The 22,989-nt window shown below is 37.3% G+C and overlaps 1 protein-coding gene across 1 annotated transcript in view; it reads right to left on the bottom strand.

The window, feature by feature from the left end:
• The window catches only part of SVEP1 (sushi, von Willebrand factor type A, EGF and pentraxin domain containing 1), a gene marked incomplete at its 3' end in the record, with an annotated part of 178,436 nt that overhangs the window by 80,070 nt on the left and 75,377 nt on the right, over positions 1 to 22,989 (bottom strand). The window contains exons 7-14 of the mRNA XM_082842808.1: positions 17,659 to 17,856; positions 14,772 to 14,890; positions 12,253 to 12,382; positions 8,641 to 8,748; positions 7,743 to 7,874; positions 6,920 to 7,114; positions 5,315 to 5,436; positions 2,876 to 2,984 (exon numbers count right to left, since the gene is read on the bottom strand). Coding sequence (XP_082698934.1) covers positions 2,876 to 2,984; positions 5,315 to 5,436; positions 6,920 to 7,114; positions 7,743 to 7,874; positions 8,641 to 8,748; positions 12,253 to 12,382; positions 14,772 to 14,890; positions 17,659 to 17,856 — 1,113 coding nt within the window. The remainder of the gene's footprint in view (positions 1 to 2,875; positions 2,985 to 5,314; positions 5,437 to 6,919; positions 7,115 to 7,742; positions 7,875 to 8,640; positions 8,749 to 12,252; positions 12,383 to 14,771; positions 14,891 to 17,658; positions 17,857 to 22,989) is intronic.

The raw sequence follows: 22,989 nt of genomic DNA, 5'->3' as shown, positions 1-22,989 counted from the left end.
TCTTAGTCAGGCTCCTTTCATCTCTCTGAATCTCAGTTTCTTTGTGTCTAAACTGAGATAACTGTGCTTACCTCATAGGTTTGTCTGTGGAATAATTGAGCGAATTTATGCAAACTGGCTCATATTTGACTCATTCTAAAACCTCAGTGATAGTAAATGATATTAATATTGGTCTAGCCATACTGCTGTTGTTGCTTAGTTAGGTGCGTTAAACATCAAATTCTATTTATACAGACTTGTCCACTTAAGTAAGTTGGTTTTTGAGGTTTTTTTTTTTTTTTTTTTTTTTAGCTTAATTCATGTTTTGGGCCATTAAAAAGAACTGGGATCAATATTTTTGTTTTTCACTTAAACATTTGTCCCACAAGTGTCATGTAGCCATTATGTTGATAGAAAAAAAAAACAGATTAGCAAAGAGAAAAATATAAAAGATTACTTATAATTCCATCACATGGAAATAACGACCATAACATTTTAGGCAAGAATTTTTTCTATGAATATATAAATACACACATACACATTTATGCATAGATACATATATATATATAGCTAGAATAAAAATAAACATACTGCACTTTTAACAAAATGAGATCATACTATATGTATATTATTTGGTAATAGCTTTTCAAATTTTTTCAAAAGTATAATATTTCTGTGTCAAATGGTTTCATAATATTCTCTTCTACAGCTATACTACAAACTAAGCAGGTTTCTATCTTCAAACTTTTAGGTTATTTCAAAATTTTAGAACATCCTTGTACATACACTATTTCATAAAGTATAAGACACCATCAATGAGAAGACACATCCCAACTTCAGAGATGCCCAAATGAAAAGTGTACATCTTAGAATTTATAAAAAGTGGTACATGTTTGTACATTAGCATGACTTTTATCTTGAGAAATATCCTTAGAAGTGGAATTTCTGGGTCTGAGCATTTTTAATCCTTTAGATACATATCGTCAAATGCCCTTCAATGTCTCCTCTACACACAATATATGAATACGATTTTTTTCCCCTGACACCCTTGCCAACTCTGGGTGTTATGATTCTTATCCAAATTTGTTAATCTGACAGGTCAAAAATGGCATCTCATTTTAGTTTTCATTTGAATTACATGATTATTATAAGATCAAACAATTTTAATATATTTATTGGCCCTTTATTTTCCATACATTATGACTTGCCAAGGTGTTATAACCATTACGCTGATCTCGTGACTCTGTTGTGAGGACACTCAAGAACGAAGGGTTGTCTCTTAGGATCACTTGTACCACATGCCATCTGGATCCTTCTAGAATGACAAACATCACCCATCTCAAAGCCTCATGACGACAACTGACTCCCTCTGTGTGTATCCCTGCACCCCTGCAACCTACCTCAACAATCTGGGGGTTGAGGGAAACCTGGGTCATGTGTGACAGAAGAGGCATTGTTATTCTAGATGTGCCACTGCCAGCTCCCCTGCCAATGCCACCTTGTGTTTTTCTATCTAAAACTTTTAACGTCAAATATGTTCACTGAGAAGTGGTACATAATAGTTAAAACTGGAAAACAACTTAAGCCTACCAATAGGAAATTGTTTATATAAATTATGGCAAACTGACTCATAAAATAATATGTAGATATTAAAATTGTATTGAAGTATAATATTTATGACATAAAAATGTCCTGAATAAAATCTTACCTAAAAACTCACGTTTACAAAACAGTATGGGTCAGCATACATATGCATGTACAGTTACATATTCATTAATATATTAACAGAATTATTTCTGGGATTGCAGGTTATCTCAATATCGTTCTTTAGCATTTTTGCAGTAAACACATATGCACAAATAATATTTTTAAATTTAAAAATCTAAAGCAACATTCAACATCACTCAGTGCTGAATCACTAAAAACACGACTAGTGTCAGAAACAAAAAGGATGTCTGCTGTCATGTGAATTAATACTGTCTCAAATAACCTTCTAAGCACTTTATTTATACTTGTACTTCCTCCTTTAATCCTTACAATGGCTCTGTGAGTTCAGTACTCTTAATATACCCAATTTATACGTGAGAAAATGGAAGCACAGAGTGGTTTGAGAACTTGGGCTCAAGACCACACACCTAGTTGGTGGGGAAGCCAGGATTCAGACCTTACTAGTTGCTTGTAGAGTTCATGTGCTTTAAACACGACACTATTTTGTTATCACTATTATATTTTAAAGCATTACTCTGCAAGTTCTGGACAGTTTTATAAGAATGAAATAAAAATAATTACTGGAAAGGACAATTTTGCTAATTGAGAGACACAATTGAAATCTAGAAATCTGAAGACAGTAAGCTAAATGGTCAGTTGGACCAGCCAAAAAACTCACATAGCACACTTTGGAGTAGCTTTAATAAAAGTTATATGTCAATTATATCTCAAAAAAAAAAAAAAAAACAAGAAAAAAGTGTTCAGACTCTACATGAAGAAAACATCAGAATTCCACTTGAAGGTGTATTAGACTTGAGTAAATGGCTTACTTGCAATTTAAGTTAAATGCCATATAAAAATTGTTGTTAGTACTTTATAGTTATTACTATTCTCTTCTAAGATCTCACATGAATATCTGAATTTTACAATCATAATGTGACTTAGTTTTCTTAGTTTTTATTATCGTGAGGCATTTTGGCTAATATTTTGAAAGAATTTATTTGATACCCCAAATGTAATATATTTATAAAGATCATTAAGCACAGTATCAAGTCATCCAGTCATCTTAAAATACTTGATGAATAAATGAATGAAAGATCATTTTTCCAGTTTGCCCCACTCTTCTGGAATGATTTTCTTAGTCTGCAGATCAGTTTTGCCAACTACCCACACTAAATAATTTCATTACCAATTGCAAAGCCATTTTCATACTCATAATTATATTCGAGGCAGTATTTTTTGGTCAGGTCCTCCAGTCTGCAGTCAATGTCATCAGCGTCACTACAAAATGATGGGACCTGCAAATAAAAAATGAAGAGGACAAAAGGTACTTCACATCTGGGTGTGCCTTGGATAAGCCCTTTGCTCCTCTGGCCTTCACCTCTCCATCAGCAGGAGGGAAGGGAGGGCCCTAGAGCTCTGTCTGCCCTTAAAAAGGCTCCTGACCCTCCTCCATGCCCTCCCCTACCTCCTCTAAGTGCCTGTGGACCACCAGGATTAGCCTCATGCCTTTTCTTTCGGTTTATATCACTTACCACAAGAAAACCAGGACTCTTGGGATATCTCTTGTCTCTTAACTTTCACCCCATTTGGCTTTTTAAAAATTGAAGTGCAGTTGATTTACAACATTTTATTAATGGCTCTTTAGCTCCCTTTTCTCTGACCCTATCTCCCACCCTTCTCCAAGTCCTCAAAATCTTCCTCGATGCCCTCTGAAACACACAGTCAGTAATCAGCCAATCTCCTATTATTACTATTATTTTTAACCTCCTCTCTTTATGTTCTCTTCATTTTTGCTCTCAATGAAACCCGACTTCCTAGTTTTCTTAGGTGGTGGGCATGGAGGAAGTGTCCTCCTCACCCTTTATTGCTGTTTCCAGATCATGCTCCCATGAACCTCCTTGAAGCCTCACAGTTTTGAAGCTCCTGCAGTCAACTATAGCACACACTGACCCTCCTTGTGGCCATCACCTACAGCCCTCCCCCGCTCTGAGTCACCCTCTCATTCCGAGAGCGCTTGGTAACCGTCCTTGTTACAGCCCTCGGTGATTTCTGCATCCACCCAGCTGATCCTTCTATCACCTTGGAGTCTCACTTCCTCTTCCTCTTCTGTCTTCCAGCTCTACTTTTTTTTTTTTTAAAGAAGATGTTGGGGGTAGGAGTTTATTAATTAATTAATTTATTTTTGCTGTGTTGGGTCTTCGTTTCTGTGCGAGGGCTATCTCTAGTTGTGGCAAGCGGGGGCCACTCTTCATTGCGGTGTGCGGGCCTCTCACTATTGCGGCCTCTCTTGTTGCGGAGCGCAGGCTCAGTAGTTGTGGCTCACGGGCCTAGTTGCTCCACGGCATGTGGGATCCTCCCAGACCAGGGCTCGAACCTGTGTCCCCTGCATTAGCAGGCAGATTCTCAACCACTGCACCACCAGGGAAGCCCCCAGCTCTACTTTGTCACTTGACATACACTTGAGGGTACGTCTCATGATCATACCCTCAGACCTCGTTGTTACCAGTAACTGCACCTTCTCCTACTCCCAAGAATCCAACAATTCTTTGACTTCATCAGAATCTATAATCCACTGATGCTACCCACCTCCTCACTGTCTCTCAGCTCCTGATGTCTTCACTTCCTTATTTGCCCATCTTGGATCCCATGGTCTACCACCATGAATTACTCCCATGCATGCACCCTCCTCAATATGTTTGCCTGGAGGACCTTTAACCCTGGTTAAATTCATTGCTCTGCTTTCTCCACATTCGCGCCCACATGCTCAACCATAGCTTAGGAGAAAACACAATGCTGCTTACTGCCAAGCCTACTACATTTCCCTAGAATATTCATTTATGCTCTCCTAGAAAGTTATTTTATACCATGTTCTGTGTTCTCAAACCTCCAGCAACTCCTCCCCATCCACACTCCAGGCTGATCATTCTGCATCTTTTTTCACAGATCAAATAGTCACAAAAGATCCTTCCTTCACACACTTATATCACCATGTGGACTCACTCCTGTATCTGTGCTCCTGTACACTCGGCCTCCTTGATGCCTTGCTTTCTCTCACACTCTGTATCAAATCTACTACTACTACTACATCTACTTTCAGAATCTATCCAAAATCTAAGCCACTCAACTCTGTTACGGATACAAATATATATATATATATATGTCATCATTTCCTGCCTTCAAGACATTCAATACAGTTAAATACATCGTTTTGCTTTCTTGGAATCACTGAAAGAGTCCTAAACGAAAACACATGAAAAAGAAAATCCTTTAAATGTTCAATGATCTCCTCATCATAAAAGAAATACAGTCTACAATGGCATTTTTGTCATACTTTAAATAACAAAGCAGACATTCTCAAACCACATGGACCCTAAGCTTCCCTTTCTGACTTGGAGTGTTTTAAAAAATTCAAAGTGCTTTAACACAGATTTACATATAATTCACTCCAGAAGTCCAAAATCCTATGAATAATTCTAAATACGAGGAGCAAGTTTGGGTCACAAAGAAGAAGGGAATCATCGGGACAAAGAATTTTTGTTGCAGGTGACCCAGAGAGGTTACAAAAAACTCAACAGCGAGCGTCCTTTCAAATATGGCAAACAACACAGGAATGCTACTGACATACCATTTTCCCCAAGGTGGTCTCAAATGCTTCAGAAAACTTCTTCAACAGATCCGTGTCATCACAACGAGTTGCTTTGTACAGCATCTCAAAGGACTTGAACCCATGATTTGCAAAACGTTTTACTGGAAAATGTTGGAAAAAACAGCTCCAGTTGGTTAGTGTTTTCAAAACAACGATTTAATTTTCTGTGGAATAACTGTAACTTGGTATTTTAATCCTGACGTGATTTTGGGGATTGTTATAAAAACAAAAGATGACAGTTAAGGAACGTTTCCAGGCATTAATTGATCATAATAAACCATGAGCCAAGCAGCTCTGTACCCAGTTACCCGGTGATAAGTTTGCTTTGATATATTATTCTTTGCCTTCCAATCATATTAAAAAATGAGTATTTAAGAGAAAAAGAGATATAAAAATTCTCCTCATTATATTCCTGGGAATCTTTGAAAAATACTAGCTGCATCAAAGATATTATAATTTATATTTATGTAAACTTATAATTTATATGTTTATATTATATTTGCAACCAATAGACATTGAAAAATCTCTGAATATTATGTGAAATTCTATTTCTTGAAAGTGTAATTTCACAAAGATAAATTTTTCCTTGCATCAGAAGCTTAGAATTTAGACTCAGCAAGATGTCTCGGAATATTCAGAGACGATGTCTCCTAATAGCATCAGCATTAAAATCCTATTGTCTAGGGTCTCCTTGGTGGCGCAGTGGTTGAGAGTCCGCCTGCCAGTGCAGGGGACACGGGTTCGTGCCCTGGTCCGGGAAGATCCCACATGCCGCGGAGCGGCTGGGCCCGTGAGCCATGGCCGCTGAGCCTGCGCGTCCGGAGCCTGTGCTCCGCAACGGGAGAGGCCACAACAATGAGAGGCCCGCGTACCGCAAAAAAAAACCCAAAAAAAACCAAAAAACAAATCCTACTGTCTAAATCTTTGATAGAGGTGAGTGATATCACTTTTATTTGCTTCCCAAATTTGGGGAAAAAAATAGCTCAAGTAAGTGGGCTTTACTCTTTTTCTAAGACATTGGCATTTAAACTTCATCTACAGTACTAGATCAAAGATTCACTCCAGAAAATATTATTTACACTAGACAAAGATACTGGGTTATTTTTATAATAATATATAAGATTACAGCATAGCTCTAAATCTAAATCACTTCTAAAGAGAATGTGACTGATCTCTCACTGCATCACGTATATCGGCTCTTACTTTAAACATAAGTTCTAAAGACTGTAAGACTATACTTTATAAGTTGAAGTTTACAAGTCCAGAATGACATGCTGACAAGTCTCTTCGGATAATTCTGGTAAATGAAAATGAGAGCGCCAAGATGGTGTTGCCATAAACTGAATCTTATCCGATAGCAATCCGGTAAGTAGCAAGACTCTGGGGGGCTGATACCTTAAGTCAAGGGACAAGCATTTCTCTTATCTGCAAACACTTCAAATTCACGGCACCGTTTTCCACTCACCAAACCTCATCCCTATATTAAAGCAATTTTTCCCTTTAATGTTTAGAAATTTATACACATAGGCAGACAAATACATATTCACACATATGAAAGGAGTCCAGAAAAGAATTAGAACTTACTAGCACAGTCTGGCCATTCAGTGGAATATGGTGGCTTCCAGATACCATCTTCATAAGCACAATAATACTTGTCAGTAGACCCTTCTGTGAAATCATAGCCCTCTAAGCAACTTAATGTGCAGTTAACTCCAGCACTATCTTGAGTACATAGAAAATCCCCATGTACAGGTGTAAATGGAACTTCACAGGGGGAACCTGTGTAAAAAATATTGTATTACTCATATACAGTGGTATAAGAAATACAAATTAAAATCCAGGAGTCTAAGCTGAATTTTGAAAAGGATTCCTCCTGTCCCCCACTACTCCTAGAAAAACTCTCACAGTAAATCCTTAGTGTGGGATTGTTGCAAAGTCTGCTTTTTGATTCCTAGGTGGGTACAGTTAAAAAACCGTACCTATGTGTAATTATGGGTAATTAATTACCTATGTGTAACTGTGCATATTTTATGAAAAGATAAAGTACTTCTGATTTGCAAGTTATTTTTGGCATTCCTTTAAGAAAAATGAAAACCAGATAACATTACATAGGAAATACATTTTCTGAATCTGTCTCCTCAAGCATTCAAAATAGGATCATGACAACAATACTTTACAACTTTGGAGAAAATGTTAATAAGTCGTTAATTAAAGACTACCCCAGAAGAAAATATTTCTATTTACCATGAAGTGAAGGAATAATGATCAGAAATCTCAGTAAAATCTGTCAGTATTCTAACTTTAAACATCTACTGCTCATGGACTATTTTCTTTCACAAAATAGAGCGCAACAGCGATTACATATATCAAGTTCAACTAGATTTTTGGAGGCTTATGCGGAGTATACCTTTTATGATAATGTGGATGTCACATGTTCTGTTATTGCCTGAGGGGTCAGTGGCTGTGTACCGCACTACCGTCTCCCCGTGAGGGAAAAGGTCTCCTGGTGTATGACTTCTGGTGATGGCCAACACAGCCCCTAGAAAGGAAAGAAGCGGAAAGAAGGAATCCAATTTGAGGGTTATTGTGTGCAGTCACTTTATTTGATTTGAATTTTCATTTTCTGTTTATACAAACCAGCTGGGCACTCTATTTGTACTGATTTGGCCGCTAGTAGAAAATAAAAGATATAATTTTACGCTATAACACAGAAATTGTTGACTCAAAAACCTATTAAATTAAGGCATTCTTACTAAATAAAGTATTTTCCTTGAATAGGTCAGTCACTGTGAATACTGGAAATTTAATTAAGAAATCTATTTAACTTGCATTCTTATTGCTTTTGGGGTTTTGGTCAAAGCTTTAAAGTGAATTTCAGCTATATTAGCCCATTTTTTTCTGTTTTCCCATGAATTTTTATAACGTTTTTGACAAATGTTTAAGAACTGAGTATGAAAACACAGAACTGCGTTAGATTTACCAATAGGATGCATAGTTTATGTCTTTAGGACAATGGAAGCTTAGAGACTCAATGAATTTATTAGAACACTTTCAAATAAAACACCTTGTACACGTTTAATAATGTCCACTGAATACTGAATGAAAGGAAACGCCATGAATAGGTAAGATTAATAATGTTAAATTATATATACTTATCCTAGCATCAAAACGTATTACCTTATATAATTATTCATTCTATTTAGATGTAATTTGCTTTTCATTTCTCTTTTACCTTTTTAAAAGGTTTTTAAAATAAAGTATCATTTGGTGGTAACATACTGACCACACGATCTCTGCGTTCTCACCTGAGTTGTCCGAGAACTGAGGCTCATCCCAGGTGGCGGCATGTTCCTTCTCGGAGACCTGGACTGGAGATGGGGATCTGCACCAGTCTATGCTAGGCGGTTCTACATCTAAAGAACATGAAATCAGAGAATGAAGTCACAACTGATGTTCAAAACTGATGAGGAAGGTTGCAAGAGAGAACCAAAGTCTACTTGTGCTGGCAGAGAACCCTGACCTTGTTAGACGTAAGGCTGGCCCTGGGGTCCCTTTGATGATGAGGTATGCTTCATCCCTGACCTCAACATCAAAAGAAAAAGCTGATTCTTGCTATACTTCCCTCTGCCTGTTGAAGAAGGAATACCAGATTGCTAAAATCACCATGAGCATAGCAGTATGAAAGGCAAATTCAGGATACGGTGAGCATTTAATTTGTGAGTTTCGCCACTGGTAGTTGAGCCGACCCACCTAGAAGTGTAGAAAACCTTCCCAGATAATTGGAAGGCGTGAAATGACCAAAGCAGTCATTTCACTGGGATCATTCCCACGGTCCTCCTCTTAACGGAAGGGCTGATAGATGCTAAATGGAAGGACCAATGGGCAGAGATCCGAGTCATGCTGTAGAATACGTAAGATGTAAGTGAGGATGTTGTATTGTTGGAAGGCCAGGAGGTTATGTCCATAGATGGGACACTGGAGTCTAAGATTCCTAAGGCTGATAAATTCCAGGTAAAGACAAAGAACAGGGTGGGGACATGGGAATGGGGGGCTACAGTGGAGAGGGGGTGAAAGCCATGGTAGAAATGAAAGAACTGTGAGTCTGTTGCTGGGCACTGTAATCTACACTGAAGGAGGGGTTTGAGGTGGCGGCACGGATAAGCCAGGTTTCAAAGCTCTGAGGGAATGTGGTGGAATTTTTAGGATGTCAGTAAAGGACAACAACGAAGGTGTAAAGGAGGAAATTTTAACATAACTATTAATGTTTACACTTTTGAAATGTCCTTCTATTTGTAACAACATGCCTTTGAGGGACGAATACTACTTTTCTAATTATATAGGTAAGGAATCTGAAACCAGGCAAATTTAAGAGACTTGCCTTAGGTCATTAAGCTGGTAAATTGTAGTCATAGACCTCAAGACTAGGATGATATACTATCAATGACATACGGAAACATACAATTCTGAAATTAAACGAGCTCTACCTCTGGAGAATATATAGATTTTTGTTTTAAGCTAAGTCTTATGAATAAATGTTCAGTTTTTCTCTTTTCCTCATGTTTGTCATTTCCTTAGTACAGGATCTTTGGTTTACTACTTTCCTAGGCTGTAAACTCTGTCAATCAGCAGTGCAGCCTCCTTTGCTCACAGTTAGGTCTCCATGGCCTAGCAGGGCACCTGGCCCATAACAGATGCTCAGAAAAAGTTGCTGAATAAAGAAAAGAATGAAGGAATGCTCGTAGGAGGTCAGTGCACTTTGAGAATGCGGAATCAAGCCAATTCACAGTTAAATTTACAAATCCGACAGTATTTACTATTTTCCCAAAAGAAACTGCAGATGAAATAGTTCCAAGATTTTCTAAATTTATCTGATTTTAGCCAAACAGTTTAAAGTTGAAGTTCAGGGACAGGAGAGCAGTAAGACGAGGCCAACGACTGTCAAAGAATTGGAGGGACCAGCCAGATGCATTGTCTCCACAAGGGAGAGAAAGTCCATTCAAAGCAAGTGAGGCAGCACTCTGCGGAATGTTAAGCAAAAGCGTTCCTATTTCCTCTCATTTATCATCAAGACACCAACAACCCCCCTCATCTGAGGAAAACAAGAAAATGTAGGCTTTGGAATATTTTCTGTGTCTCTCTCTCCCCCTCCCTTTCTCCCCCACTCTCTCTTTCCCCCTCTTTCTCCTGTCCCCTCCTCCCTCCCATTTCCTCTCTTTCATAATTTGAAAATTCAGCTAGTGTCTAGCTAGACACTCGAGTACACTTTTGACATTTCATCATGCTGACTCTTCATTGTGAAAAACGAAAACTTGGCAAACTCTTGAATCACATTTTCATGTTTAAAATCACAGCGCCATAAAAACACACCCAACATATTTTTCATGTGACTGATAAAGTTCATGCTTAAAACAACCTTGAAAAAGCAATTAAAAACAACTAAGCACTATGACATGAACTAGACTGACTTTCATATGAGTCTTTTTATCTACTTTCACCAAAGGTGAAAGGGTAAGAAGCCAGTTTGATACACATTGGTTATTTCAAGAGGTTATGTAAAAGTCTTAAAATGAAATGAATTTAATGTACTGAATTTTAAAATAAACATTAAAAATACATCTGAGACCAAAATACAAAAATGTTAGTATATTTACACAGAGCTTAATGTGTCAGGCACTACCTTGAGCAGTTTGTATATCTTAACTAATCAAAACTCTCACAATAACCCTATAAGGTAATATATTTATTAATTCTATTTCTGGATGAAGAAACTGAGGCACAGAGAGGTGACTGGTTACGCTGCCTTAAGTGGGAGAGCTGGCTATGGAGTCAAGCAGTTTGGGTTCAGAGTCTGTGCTCTTGAGTGCTACAGACCACTTCATATATTCTCCACGTATTAAGTCTTGCTGGTGGGTATCTGGTATCTACTGAATTGACTGAAAGCACAAACACCAATTGGGAGATGATGGAGTAAACCAAACCAAACCAATAAAGTAAAATTAAAAAGAAGGAGTGATGTATAGCAGTGGGATGTGAGGATGGAGAGACTGGGACAGATTTCAGAGATACTAAGGAGATGAAACCAGTAGAACCTGATGAGGTATTAGATGTTGGTGACGGAGGGAGAGGAATCAAGAATGACTTCCAGATTTCTGCATGGTAGCTAGGTCTTCACTCCATTTTCTGAGCTAAGAAATATTTTAGGTTTGGGTGAGTTTGAAGTACCTGTGGGGCATCCACGTGGGAAAGTCGGTAGGCAGTATTATACACTGCTCTGAATTTCAGAAGAGAAATCTGAGCTGGAGATAGAAATCTGGGAGCTGTCAGTTAACAAAATTACCAGGAAAACCAGAGAGAGAGAAAGAGAAGAAGGCCAAGGCCGGAATCCTGGGGACGATCCACATTTGAGAGTTGGTCTGAGGAAGAGAAGCCTGAAAAAGCAATCAAGGAGGAAAAATGAGAATAATGGGGGGAAAAAACCCAGAAAGACTGGCGTCAGAGAAGCTAGGAGGCAGTTTTGATAAAGAGAGCATGGTTAATAATGTAAAATCTATGGAAACATGTCAAATAAGGACTAAAAAGTGTGCAGTAGGAGTAGCTCTAGAGATCACCGTAACCTTGATGAAAGTAGTTTCTATGAGTGAAGGAGACAGAAGCCAGACTTGAGTGATTTTGAGAATAAATGGCAGTTAAGTCAAAAGATCATGGCAACCATTGGGAACTTTTCAAAAGGCTCATATAGGAAGGGGTCCAAGAGACAGAGTGATAATTAAAGGGTACGTAGGTTTCAAAGAGGAAGTGGCTTCAATGACAGAAGGAAGAATCAGTGAGAAAGGACTTGTTGAAGATAAAGGAGAAGGAAAGTCTTTGGGGGCACTGGATTATTTTCACAAACCTACCCAAGTAATTTGAAGACTTACCAATAACCTTGATATGGAAAGTGCAACTGGCTTGGTTGCTGGATAGGTCAGTTGCTGTGTACGTGATAGCAACATCTCCAATTGGGAAAAGATAAGGTGGGGTAAAAGCTGGATGAACGTGGATTGACACCTATTGGAGAGAAATATCAGGAAAGTTAAAGTTAATATTAATAGTACTTTTATTATTTTTTGGTTTATATAGTATTAGCAAAGAAGTAAAAAAGACACAATATTTTATGTATAGCAAAAAGGAAAAAAAAAATCAGACATAGCCTTTGGTATACTTCTTTCTAGACTATTTATCTATATAGTTTATAGAGTCGGGATACATGTGAAATGTTGAATTTTAATGTTGTAAGCAGCACTACGATAACAGTTTTGTACAGATAATTTTAAAATATTTTTATTATGTCCTTATAATAAATTTCCAGCAACAGAATTATTAACCTCAAAGTCATTAGCATTTTATTGATAGATAATACAAAATTTATTTCCCAGATCACGGTAAAAATCTGCATTCCCATTGTTAGTATTTGCATTCCCATTGTTAGTATTTGCATTCCCATTGTTAGTATTCCCATTGTTAGTATTAGTTAGTATTTGCATTCCCATTGATAGTATCATTGTCAAAGTTCCCATTCAAAGTTCTCTGATCTATATTAAATATCATTACCTTTTGGTAAATCAAAAATATGGCATGAGGTCATTGTTTTAATTTGCAGTTTCTTAATGTCTTACGGTAAGATTAAATTCTCATATGATTGCACGATATAGATTATTCTTCCCTTTTTGAACCATATGTTTGCCTTCTTAGTCCGTTTGAAAATTATAATGTGATAAAGATAAATTTATATTAATATGTGATGTAATAAACATTCTAACATTTGACATATTTGAAGCATTTTTCTCTAGTTTGCTAGAGAACTATTAAAAATACAAATTGAGGCACTTCCCTGGTGGCGCAGTAGTTAAGAATCCACCTGCCAATGCAGGGGATATGGGTTCGATCCCTGGTGTGGGAAGATCCCACATGCTGTGGAGCAACTAAGCCCATGTGCCACAACTACTGAGGTTGCGCTCTAGAGCCCATGAGCCACAACGACTGAGCCCAGGCACCACAACTACTGAAGCCCGTGCACCTAGAACCCATGCTCCGCAAAAAGAGGAGCCACCATAAGGAGAAGCCTGCCAGCAACGGAGAGTAGCCCCCACTCGCTGCAACTAGAGAAAGCCCACGCACAGCAATGAAGACCCAACGCAGCCAAAAATAAATAATTAAGAAAATAAATTTATTTAAAAAAATTGAGAAATACTTTTGAGGTCAAATCCATTGGTTTTTTCCACTGTATTCTGAAAAAATATTTCAAGACACAGGTGCTACATTTTGTCTAAATTCTCATGGATCCTGAAGTACGTCCCTGCACCCTTCTTAGTATTTGATGACAATGACTAGGATGATGATGACAAAGCATGTTTTCACGGGCCTCTTAATAGAATGTGGAAACTACACACGAGGGAGCACTCAACGCACACATCACCGACAGTATAGTAAGTACTACAATTTACATTTACACTTTTAAAATCAGATTTAAAAGTTACCTTGTCTTTGGTTACCTAAAGATAAATACCATATGATCTCGCTAATAAGTGGCAGGAAAAATAAAAAAGATCACAGATACGGAGAACAGTTTGGTGGTTGCCAGAAGAGGGGTATGGGGGTGCTCAAAAGGGGTGAAGGTGGACAAAAGGTACAAACTTCCACTTATAAGATAAGTAAGTCCTGGAGATGTAATATACAGAGTGATGACTATATTTAATAATACACTTTAAAAAAGTTATCTTGATTTTTTAAAGTATATTGTGTTTATTCAACACAATTATCAGAACATACTGTGTGTGTGTCCTTGAATGGCACATGTCCTTGAATGACACAACTTACATATTTACATGCAGGTGTAAAAACTATATACTATTTAAGGGCATCTTCATGTATGTGAACGGTAAAAGTATAGATTTAAGAGGGTGTTAAATTCCTAATTCCTTTCCTAGCATCTGATGGATAATTACCTCAAGCTACTGTATATACTAGACTAAAATACTGTGTTCTGAATAATGCTGGTTTTAAAAAAGCTGAGTAAGAAACACTGATGTTATCTTCTTCAGACTGGCCAATATGCGATCATTTCAGGATCATATTTTAAAACATATGCTTAAAAATAGAAACTAAGATTGATTCCCCATCTTTCTTTTTCTTAAAAGATCTTCAGAGCCTAGGAAGGGGCAAAGAATTCTCAGCCAACGAATCCGCAGAATGAAGGGTTTCCGTTTTGAGATTTTCATCTGAAATTTCTAATGAAAAATTCAAGGCTGATCATCCTTCTATCAGATGGGGCATTAACATTTATGAGTACAGCTAGAGAGGGCACTATCATTAATTAGTAAGTTTTCAATAGCACACATATTTGCAGTGTATTTAGAATCCATCTGAAAAAGGATGCAAATATTTGCTCAAACCTTACCTTTTCCCCAGAGTTGTCCTTAGCTGTTGGGATTTGCCAAGTGATATTAGCAGAGTCTTGCTGTTCCTGAGTCTCAGCCTCTATGTCCGCAGGACAGTTGATTTGAGGAGCTTCCACATCTGATTCAGAAAACACACAAATCAGTTAACATATCACTGTGTAATTCTAAGTCGTTTTAAGAGAGAGGTAAAAAGACATTAATACTCTGTGACTCGCTTTTTACATCCCAATTCCTGACTGATTTGGAACTTACAACTGCCTTCAGGATAATGTATCTCAGGATGACTTATGAAGCCCTTCCTGAACTGGTACCTGCTCCCCTAAGAGGGGACAAATCCCCTCCTCTCTGACAAATCCCCTACCAGAACTCAGTCTCCACATCGAACACTCTCAGTCCCACGAGAGCACCATGGTTCTTCTTATACCTGGGTCTTTGCCCATGTCCTTTTATTTGCCTGAATCAATGCTCTCTTCCCCCTTTACCCAGGAAACGCCTACTTGTCCTTTAATTCTCAGCTTAGACACAAGCTCCTCAGGAAGCTTCTCTGACCCCACTGGTCCATTTTAGGTGCTCACTCCACAAGTTCCCATGGCCCTCTGTCCTTCCTGACCATAACTCGTTTTGCCATTTTGAAATTAAATTTTCTCCTCCCAAAGAATTTAAGTTCCTTGAATGCCAGGATATCTCTTGTCCCATTGTATTATATAGTTCCTGGCATATAACAGGAGTTTGATAAATATTTTTGGAATGAAATAAAGAGACAGAAAAAATGAATGTTGACTGTGGCAGGAAGGAACTGCACTGGAAATGCTGTCAAATGGAATTAATTAGTGTGCTAAAATGTACTGGCAAAACAAACAACAAATTAAAGCCAATGATATTTTTTGCAGTGTGAAACTTTGCAGTACAGATACTGAATTAGATGTGGTAACATTCCACATAGCCACATCAGTCACTGTACAGCTAAGTTCTCATTACATGGTATAATAAATCCTCTTAAGTTACGTTAAATTAGGTCTTCTGTAACTTGCAGCTGAATATATCCGAATTGATCTAATTTGTGTCTCACATTCTTGTTCCTTCAAAATTTTATTCAATTTATATTTTCCTTTTCTCAGAGGGGCTAATACTTAGACAATTTTCCCCCACAAAGATGCATTAGCATATTAACTCCTAAAATCTAAAGCAGTATTTTATTTTTCCTTGAACACTTGAATATTAGCTTGAATAGATTTGGAATTTAAAGTTTATATCTATTTTCCCTCTGTATTCTTAGAACACTGCTACATTTCCTTCTGGCATTTAGAGTTATAAATGAGAAGTGTAGTGTGAGTCTGATCCTTATTTCCCTTTTCTCTCTGGAAACTTCAGATTTTCTCCTTAACTTTGGACCTTGGAAATTTCACAGGGAGTAGTGAAAGTATGCCTGCCCAACATTCAGAGGCTATTTTTTTTTAATTAATTAATTTATTTTTGACTGAGTTGGGTCTTTGTTGCTGCGCATGGGCTTTCTCTAGTTCTCGCAAGCGGGGGCTACTCTTCGTTGCGGTGCACGGACCTTTCATTGCGGTGGCCTCTCCTGTTGTGGAGCACAGGCTCTAGGCACGCAGGCTTCAGTATTGCAGTACACGGGCTCCAGAGCACAGGCTCAGTAGTTGTGGCGCACTGGCCTAGCTGCTCAGCGGCATGTGGGATCTTCCTGGGCCAGAGCTTGAACCCGTGTCCCCTGCATTGGCAGGAGGACTCCCAACACCTGAGCCACCAGGGAAGCCCCTATTCTTTTTTGGAGTCACATTACTCACTGTTTTCTTGAACATGGATCAATAAACTCTATTTCTCTGGTAATGGTACTTTATTTTTTATTGAAGTATAGTTGATTTACAATGTTGTGTTAATTTCAGGTGTACAGCAAAGTGATTCAGTTATACATACATACATACATATATACACACATATATATTTTTTCAGATTCTTTTCCATTATAGGTTATTACAAGATATTGAATATAGTTCCCTGAGCTACTTGGTACGACCTTGTTGTTGGGGAGAAGGGACAAATTAAGAGCTTGGGGTTAACAGATATATACTACTTTATATAAAAGAGATAAACAAGGTCTGAGGCTACTTTGATCAAAAAATTCAAGCCTTTCTGAAGCTCAGGGGAACTTTCTTCTACTGGGAGGAAATTCTTCTCCTCCATCCCTTATCCTCTCTCTGCTTCTGGAACTCTTTATTGGGGTTTCTCGATTTATCACAGGTATCTCTTAACTTCCATCTTTTGGGCTTGATCCATTGGGATATTCAAGTTCCCTGTTTATCAGTTCTCCATTCTGAAGGAATTCTCAGTTTGCTTTGTCAAATCACTAATATTGTTTTCAACAACACCCACTCCACTTTTCGACCCTTCTCTTAGAGACATTTATATTTTTACTTCTAAGAACTCTTTCTTGCTCTCAACAGCTCCTTTTCACTGCAGTCGGCTCTTGTTGCTAGGAAGATGGCAATGTTCTCTTGTGAATGTACTGAGGTGCAGGTTTCAAAGGGCTGATGACTTGCTTTTCTTAAAAAAAATTAACTTAATCTCACCTGCTTTATAGGAGCCAGAAATTCCCCGAAGATCTTCAACTCCCAATGGAACACTTAACCTGATTTCCAGCTCTAATATCATCCTTAGTTTTCTATTTCTTCTATTGTTGCCTGGTACATTGTAATTGGATTTTGTGAGTCCATGATTTTGTAACAGACATCTTCATAGCATTTTCTGGGGTTACATCTATCCTTTTACCATAGATTTGCAGCAAAAGTAGCAAAGAGGGACAGTCCCACACTGTACCAATGTGTCATTATATAGAATTTGGTTTTTAACTTGACCATTGTATGGACCTACCTTCACAAGCAGCTGTCTGAACTTTGGCACTCCATTTTCCGGAGGTGGTGCACCTCACTTCTTCTCTGCCTCCTGATAAAATGAATCCGTGGTGGCAACTTAGCTGACAAATCGTCCCAGGTTTGGCTGGATGCTTGCCACAGTTGGGGGGTGACACGATGACACCTCTGGGCTTCTGAAAGGTGGAGCAGTGGCGCTCTATTGTAGGAGAGCAAGAAAATGTTATTTGCGTTCCCACAGATTGCAAATGTCACAGATTCGCTTTACTCGAGAAAAATACAATTGGTCTGCTGTGGGACTGACGTAAGTCACTAAATGAGGTCTGTATGTGACACTAAACAAATGCTGTATTGTAAATAATGCTCAACCATCTCTCTTTAGTTACCTCATGCTATGTTGCCGGTGCATCAAAATCTTGAGAGATTTCTAACGAGCACTTAAATCAATGCCGACTGTGACTTTTATCATTTGCTTAGAGCACCTTCATTCAGTTTGCGGAATGTTACGTTATGGCTACAAAGTATAAAATAGTGAATTAGGTTCTATCTTTTATACTCTCCCTAGAATCACTATGTCATCATTAGGGCCTTGACTCTTAATGATGTTATTTTCAGCACAGATGAAGAACAGCAGATGAATTAGGTAGAATTAGGTAGACTGGGGATAGAATGGAAAATCAGACTAGGACTTAATGCAGGGCATGTGTCTCTGTGTGTGTCACACACACACACACACGACCCCATATACACATTTGTTTGTTGTTGTAGTAGTGATTCTACTGGGAGCACTGCTGGCGTCTTTAGTCTGTATTTCCCATGTGATATGCCAGGCATTATTCTAAGGGCTTTACAAGGATAGACCCATTTAAACATATGCAGTAAGGGCTGTTGTTATTATTCCCACTTACAAACAAGAGTGCTGGAACATGATAGTAACTCTCATAGTTAACGTTCCTGAGGCTACCCAACTGGTAAGTAGCAGAACCTGTGTGCTCCTAAAATATTCCACAACCATGCCTCCTCCCTGAAATGACTGCTTTCAAACCTCTCGGTCAGCAAAAGCAAATTTTCCCGAGAAATTGATATGTTTCTTTGTTTTTGCACAGTATGTACCACGTGGTTGCCCAGACTTCCTATTTTGCTTTGACCAAGAGGAAAATCAGGGCCAAATTTGTGGTTCAAATATAACAACTATATGGGACTCTAAATCATTTATTCAGGTATGTTATTTATAAATTAAGAAAATTATTCTTTTAGCTGTCATAATTGTTGAAGATTTTATTCCCTGTTAATATTCTCTTTCTTACTATTTATGACCTTTTGAATGAATGTCTTTAGTTTTTATATAGTCTAATCTAATCTTTTCTAATCTAATGGAAAATCTTTTCCCATTGCTTTTATGCCTAATACATGGGTTAATATTCACTTACATATATTAACTATACTCTCTTCTAGCTTTTAATGGTTTTAGTTTTTATTTATTTATTTATTTATTTATTTATTTACTTGCGGTAAGCGGGCCTCTCACCGCCGCGGCCCCTCCCACCGCGGAGCACAGGCCCCGGACGCGCAGGCCTAGCGGCCACGGCTCATGGGCCCAGCCGCTCCGCAGCACGCGGGATCCTCCCGGACCGGGGCACGAACCCACGTCCCCCGCATCGGCAGGCGGAATCCCAACCACCGTGCCACCAGGGAAGCCCTAATTTATATTTTTAAAACTATGAAGAATTTATGTGTCTGGTGTGTATTAAAAACAAATGAAAATTTCATTTTGTTTTTCCCAAGGAGCTAGCCAATTTTCCTATATTATCAGTTGAATAAATCTTATCTTCTCAACTGAGCTATGATGCTTCCCTAATGATACGTGAAACTCGTAAGTTTTGGAATCTATTCAGTCCCATTGATCTGATGCAATTCTTGCATACTCTTCATTTTTGCAGTTTTAGTATATATTTTAAAACCCAGTAGAGCTACTTTCTTTTTACTACTCTTTATTACTCTTCCCTTTCAATCTTACTTCAGTGAGTTCTGCCTACACATTCTTCCAGATGAATCCTGGAGTCAATCCCCAATTCCAAAAAGGGGGCAAAAAAGAAAAGCCCTTTTGGGCTATTGGATGATATTGCATTTTACGTATACATATATTTGGAGAGAACTTACATTTTGATAAAATTTTATAAAAACATTAAGGTGTTCTTTTTGTCTTTCAGTAATATTTTGTAGTTTGTGTAACACAGGTTCCACACATTTCTGTTTAAGGTTATTCTTTCATATTTTATATTTTCTATAGATCTTTTGAATGTGATTTTTCTCTATATATTCTGTTTATCATTTATATAGAAGAGTTGTTTATTTGATATTCTTATGACTTTAATGAACTCTCAGTCTTTAAGTAGGTTCATTCTTTTTTGGAGGTAGACACGTAGTTTACAAATGATGATTCTGAATCCTCTAAGCTCTAACCTTATGATCTATTACAAGAGCTAAAGCTTAGAGGACAATGCTAAATAATACGGATGATTCTGGAATCCTTTTCTTTTTCCAGATTTAATAAGACTGTCTACATTGTTTCCATAAGTGGATGCAGATTTAAGATGGACTTTTTTATTATGTCAGTAATCAATATGAGTTTCTTTGAGTTCTATTAAAAATGTGTTTTAAATGATAATAATACATTTTTATCTTATACTGAGCAACCATATGAATTTTTCCTAGTTTTTATAATGAAGTAATTTATTATGTTGATAGAGTACCTAATTTTAAACCCTCCTTACATTCCTAGGATAAACCTCTACTCGTTTTGGCAGACCATTCTTTTGAATGTGGATTGCTAGTATATTTGCTGCCGTAGCTTTCTATATATATGTATTTCTTTCTTGGTAAAAGTTGTCAGGTTGGCAATAGAAAAATAATAGTTTGATAGTATGAACTGATTAACTTTCTACTAACTGGGCCAAATTACATGGTATGAGAATTACTGCTTTTTAAAAGTTTGAAAGAGTTTCACTGATCCCTCAGTCATTTTGGGAGGAGTAATTAAACTCTGATAACATTTCCATTTTTTTGTAAATTACCCATAGGTAACTATATACTTGCTTTTCTATTTTTTTTCTTGATTCATTTAATCATTTTCATTTTCTTAGAAAATCATGCATAATAAATGTATTGTACGGTAGTTTATTATTCTTTTAAAAACCTCAGACCTCTGGGACTTCCCTGGTGACGCAGTGGTTAAGAATCCGCCTGCCAATGCAGGGGACACGGGTTCGATCCCTGGTCCAGGAAGACCCCACATGCTGTGGAGCAGCTAAGCCCATGCGCCACAATTATTGAGCCTGTGCTCTAGAGCCTGTGAGCCACAATACTGAGCCCACGTGCCACAGCTACTGAAACACGCGCGCCTAGAGCCCGTGCTCCGCAACGAGAGAAGCCACAGCAATGAGAAGCCCGTGCACCGCAATGAAGAGTAGCCCCCTAAGCTGTGACAAAGTGAGAGAGTGGCATGGACATATATACACTACCAAATGTAAAATAGATAGCTAGTGGGAAGCAGCCGCATAGCACAGGGAGATCAGCTCAGTGCTTTGTGACCACATAGAGGGGTGGGATAGGGAGGGTGGGAGGGAGTGAGGCGCAAGAGGGAAGAGATATGGGTACATATGTATATGTATAACTGATTCACTTTGTTATAAAGCAGAAACTAACACACCATTGTAAAGCAATTATACTCCAATAAAGATGTTAAAAATAAAAATTTTAAAAAAATAGAGTAGCCCCCGCTCACCACAACTAGAGAAAGCCCATGCGCACGAACGAAGACCCAATGCAGCCAAAAATAATAAATATATTTAAAAAAAATAAAAACCTCAGACCTCATGTATTCCTTTGTGATAGCTTCCTGGAAAAATTCTAGTTTTGCATTTTTCTTTCTTTTTAAAATTTATTTGATTACTTTATTCAAAGATTTTCCTCTTATCCACTCTACTGCATTCCATCTCCTTTTATAATTCATCTTCCTTTATTATTATTACGTACTTCTTTCAACTTCTCTTGCAATCATTATTTTCCTAGCTTTTGAATTTAATGTTAGTTTCATTCTTCCTGTTTAATAATGAACATATTTATATCTAAGAAATTTTATCAGTGTATAATTTAACCCATATCTCATAACTTTGGTTCTAGAATTTTCTCAATTTCATTGTTTATTTTTTAATTGTATTTTTAAAACGTCTCCTTTGTTCATTTAATTCATTTCCTTTATCTCTTTTTGTATTGGAGTCTTCACATTTTTGTGTTTTGGTCTAGTTTCATACGTCAGAAAATGTTAAGGACATTGACTTTTTTTTTATGTGTTTCAAATAACTTTTTCTTGTTTGCATTTTAATAATGCAGAGAATTCATTTGAAGTACAGAAATTTACATCTTTATGTATTCAAATCTAGTGTCCTTTTTGTTTATATGAAGTTCTTCTCCATTAAAATCCATATTTTCTCCATATTATTTCTTATAGTTCACTCCTTAATTTGCCTCATTTAATTAATCAGTTAAATTAACTTAGTGATTTTTAAAAATGAGGTGAGTCAAAACTGACTAATTTTTAGATAAGCTTCTTTCCCCCATGGATATCTAAAACCTCCCTTACTGGATATTATATTCTTCTACAAAAAATAACGTTTGTTTCTGAGCCATGTTTGCTTCCATTGTTCTGTGCATCCTTGTACCATTAATGTACGATTTTAATCACTGTGGGTTCATAATCTGTCTTATGATGGTGAGAATAAGTTCTCCCTCATTGTACCTCATGTTCAAAATTTTCCAGTTTTGCAACTATCTATTCTTCAATACGCTTTCTATTCGTGTCTATCAATTTTTTAAGTGGAAAATTTCATAGTAATTATCGTTATTGTCAGAATTTGGGGGCTACGGTGAGTTGTGCCCCAATAAATTGTAAATAAGGATATAATTTCCTTTTGATGGTTAGACTTCAAATCTACCAAGATTGACATACACTTAAATCATTACAGGGATGTACGCAATAATTTTAAAGAGAATTCTTAAAGTTTAGAGAATTTTAAAATTTTAAGTTAAACTTAATAATTAAATTTAAATTCTTTAAAGAATAACTCCAGAGTAACCTTATTAAATGTATTACATTTTTAATAAAAGACTGGGTCCCTCACAAGAAAAGCTACTCATCCATGGAGCCAGTGAAATAGATGATTCTCAGGAGTAAACATTAATATCTAGATACAAATTCTAATCTTGGGAGACAACGTTCCAACTAAAGGGATTTATTGAGATTTTTTGTTCCATTGCCAAAGCAGCCTTTTTA

The sequence above is a fragment of the Leucopleurus acutus genome, assembly GCF_964270905.1.
Source record: "Leucopleurus acutus genome assembly, chromosome: 7".
Taxonomy (NCBI): Eukaryota; Metazoa; Chordata; class Mammalia; order Artiodactyla; family Delphinidae; genus Leucopleurus; species Leucopleurus acutus.
This window is presented reverse-complemented; position numbering and strand designations above follow the sequence as displayed.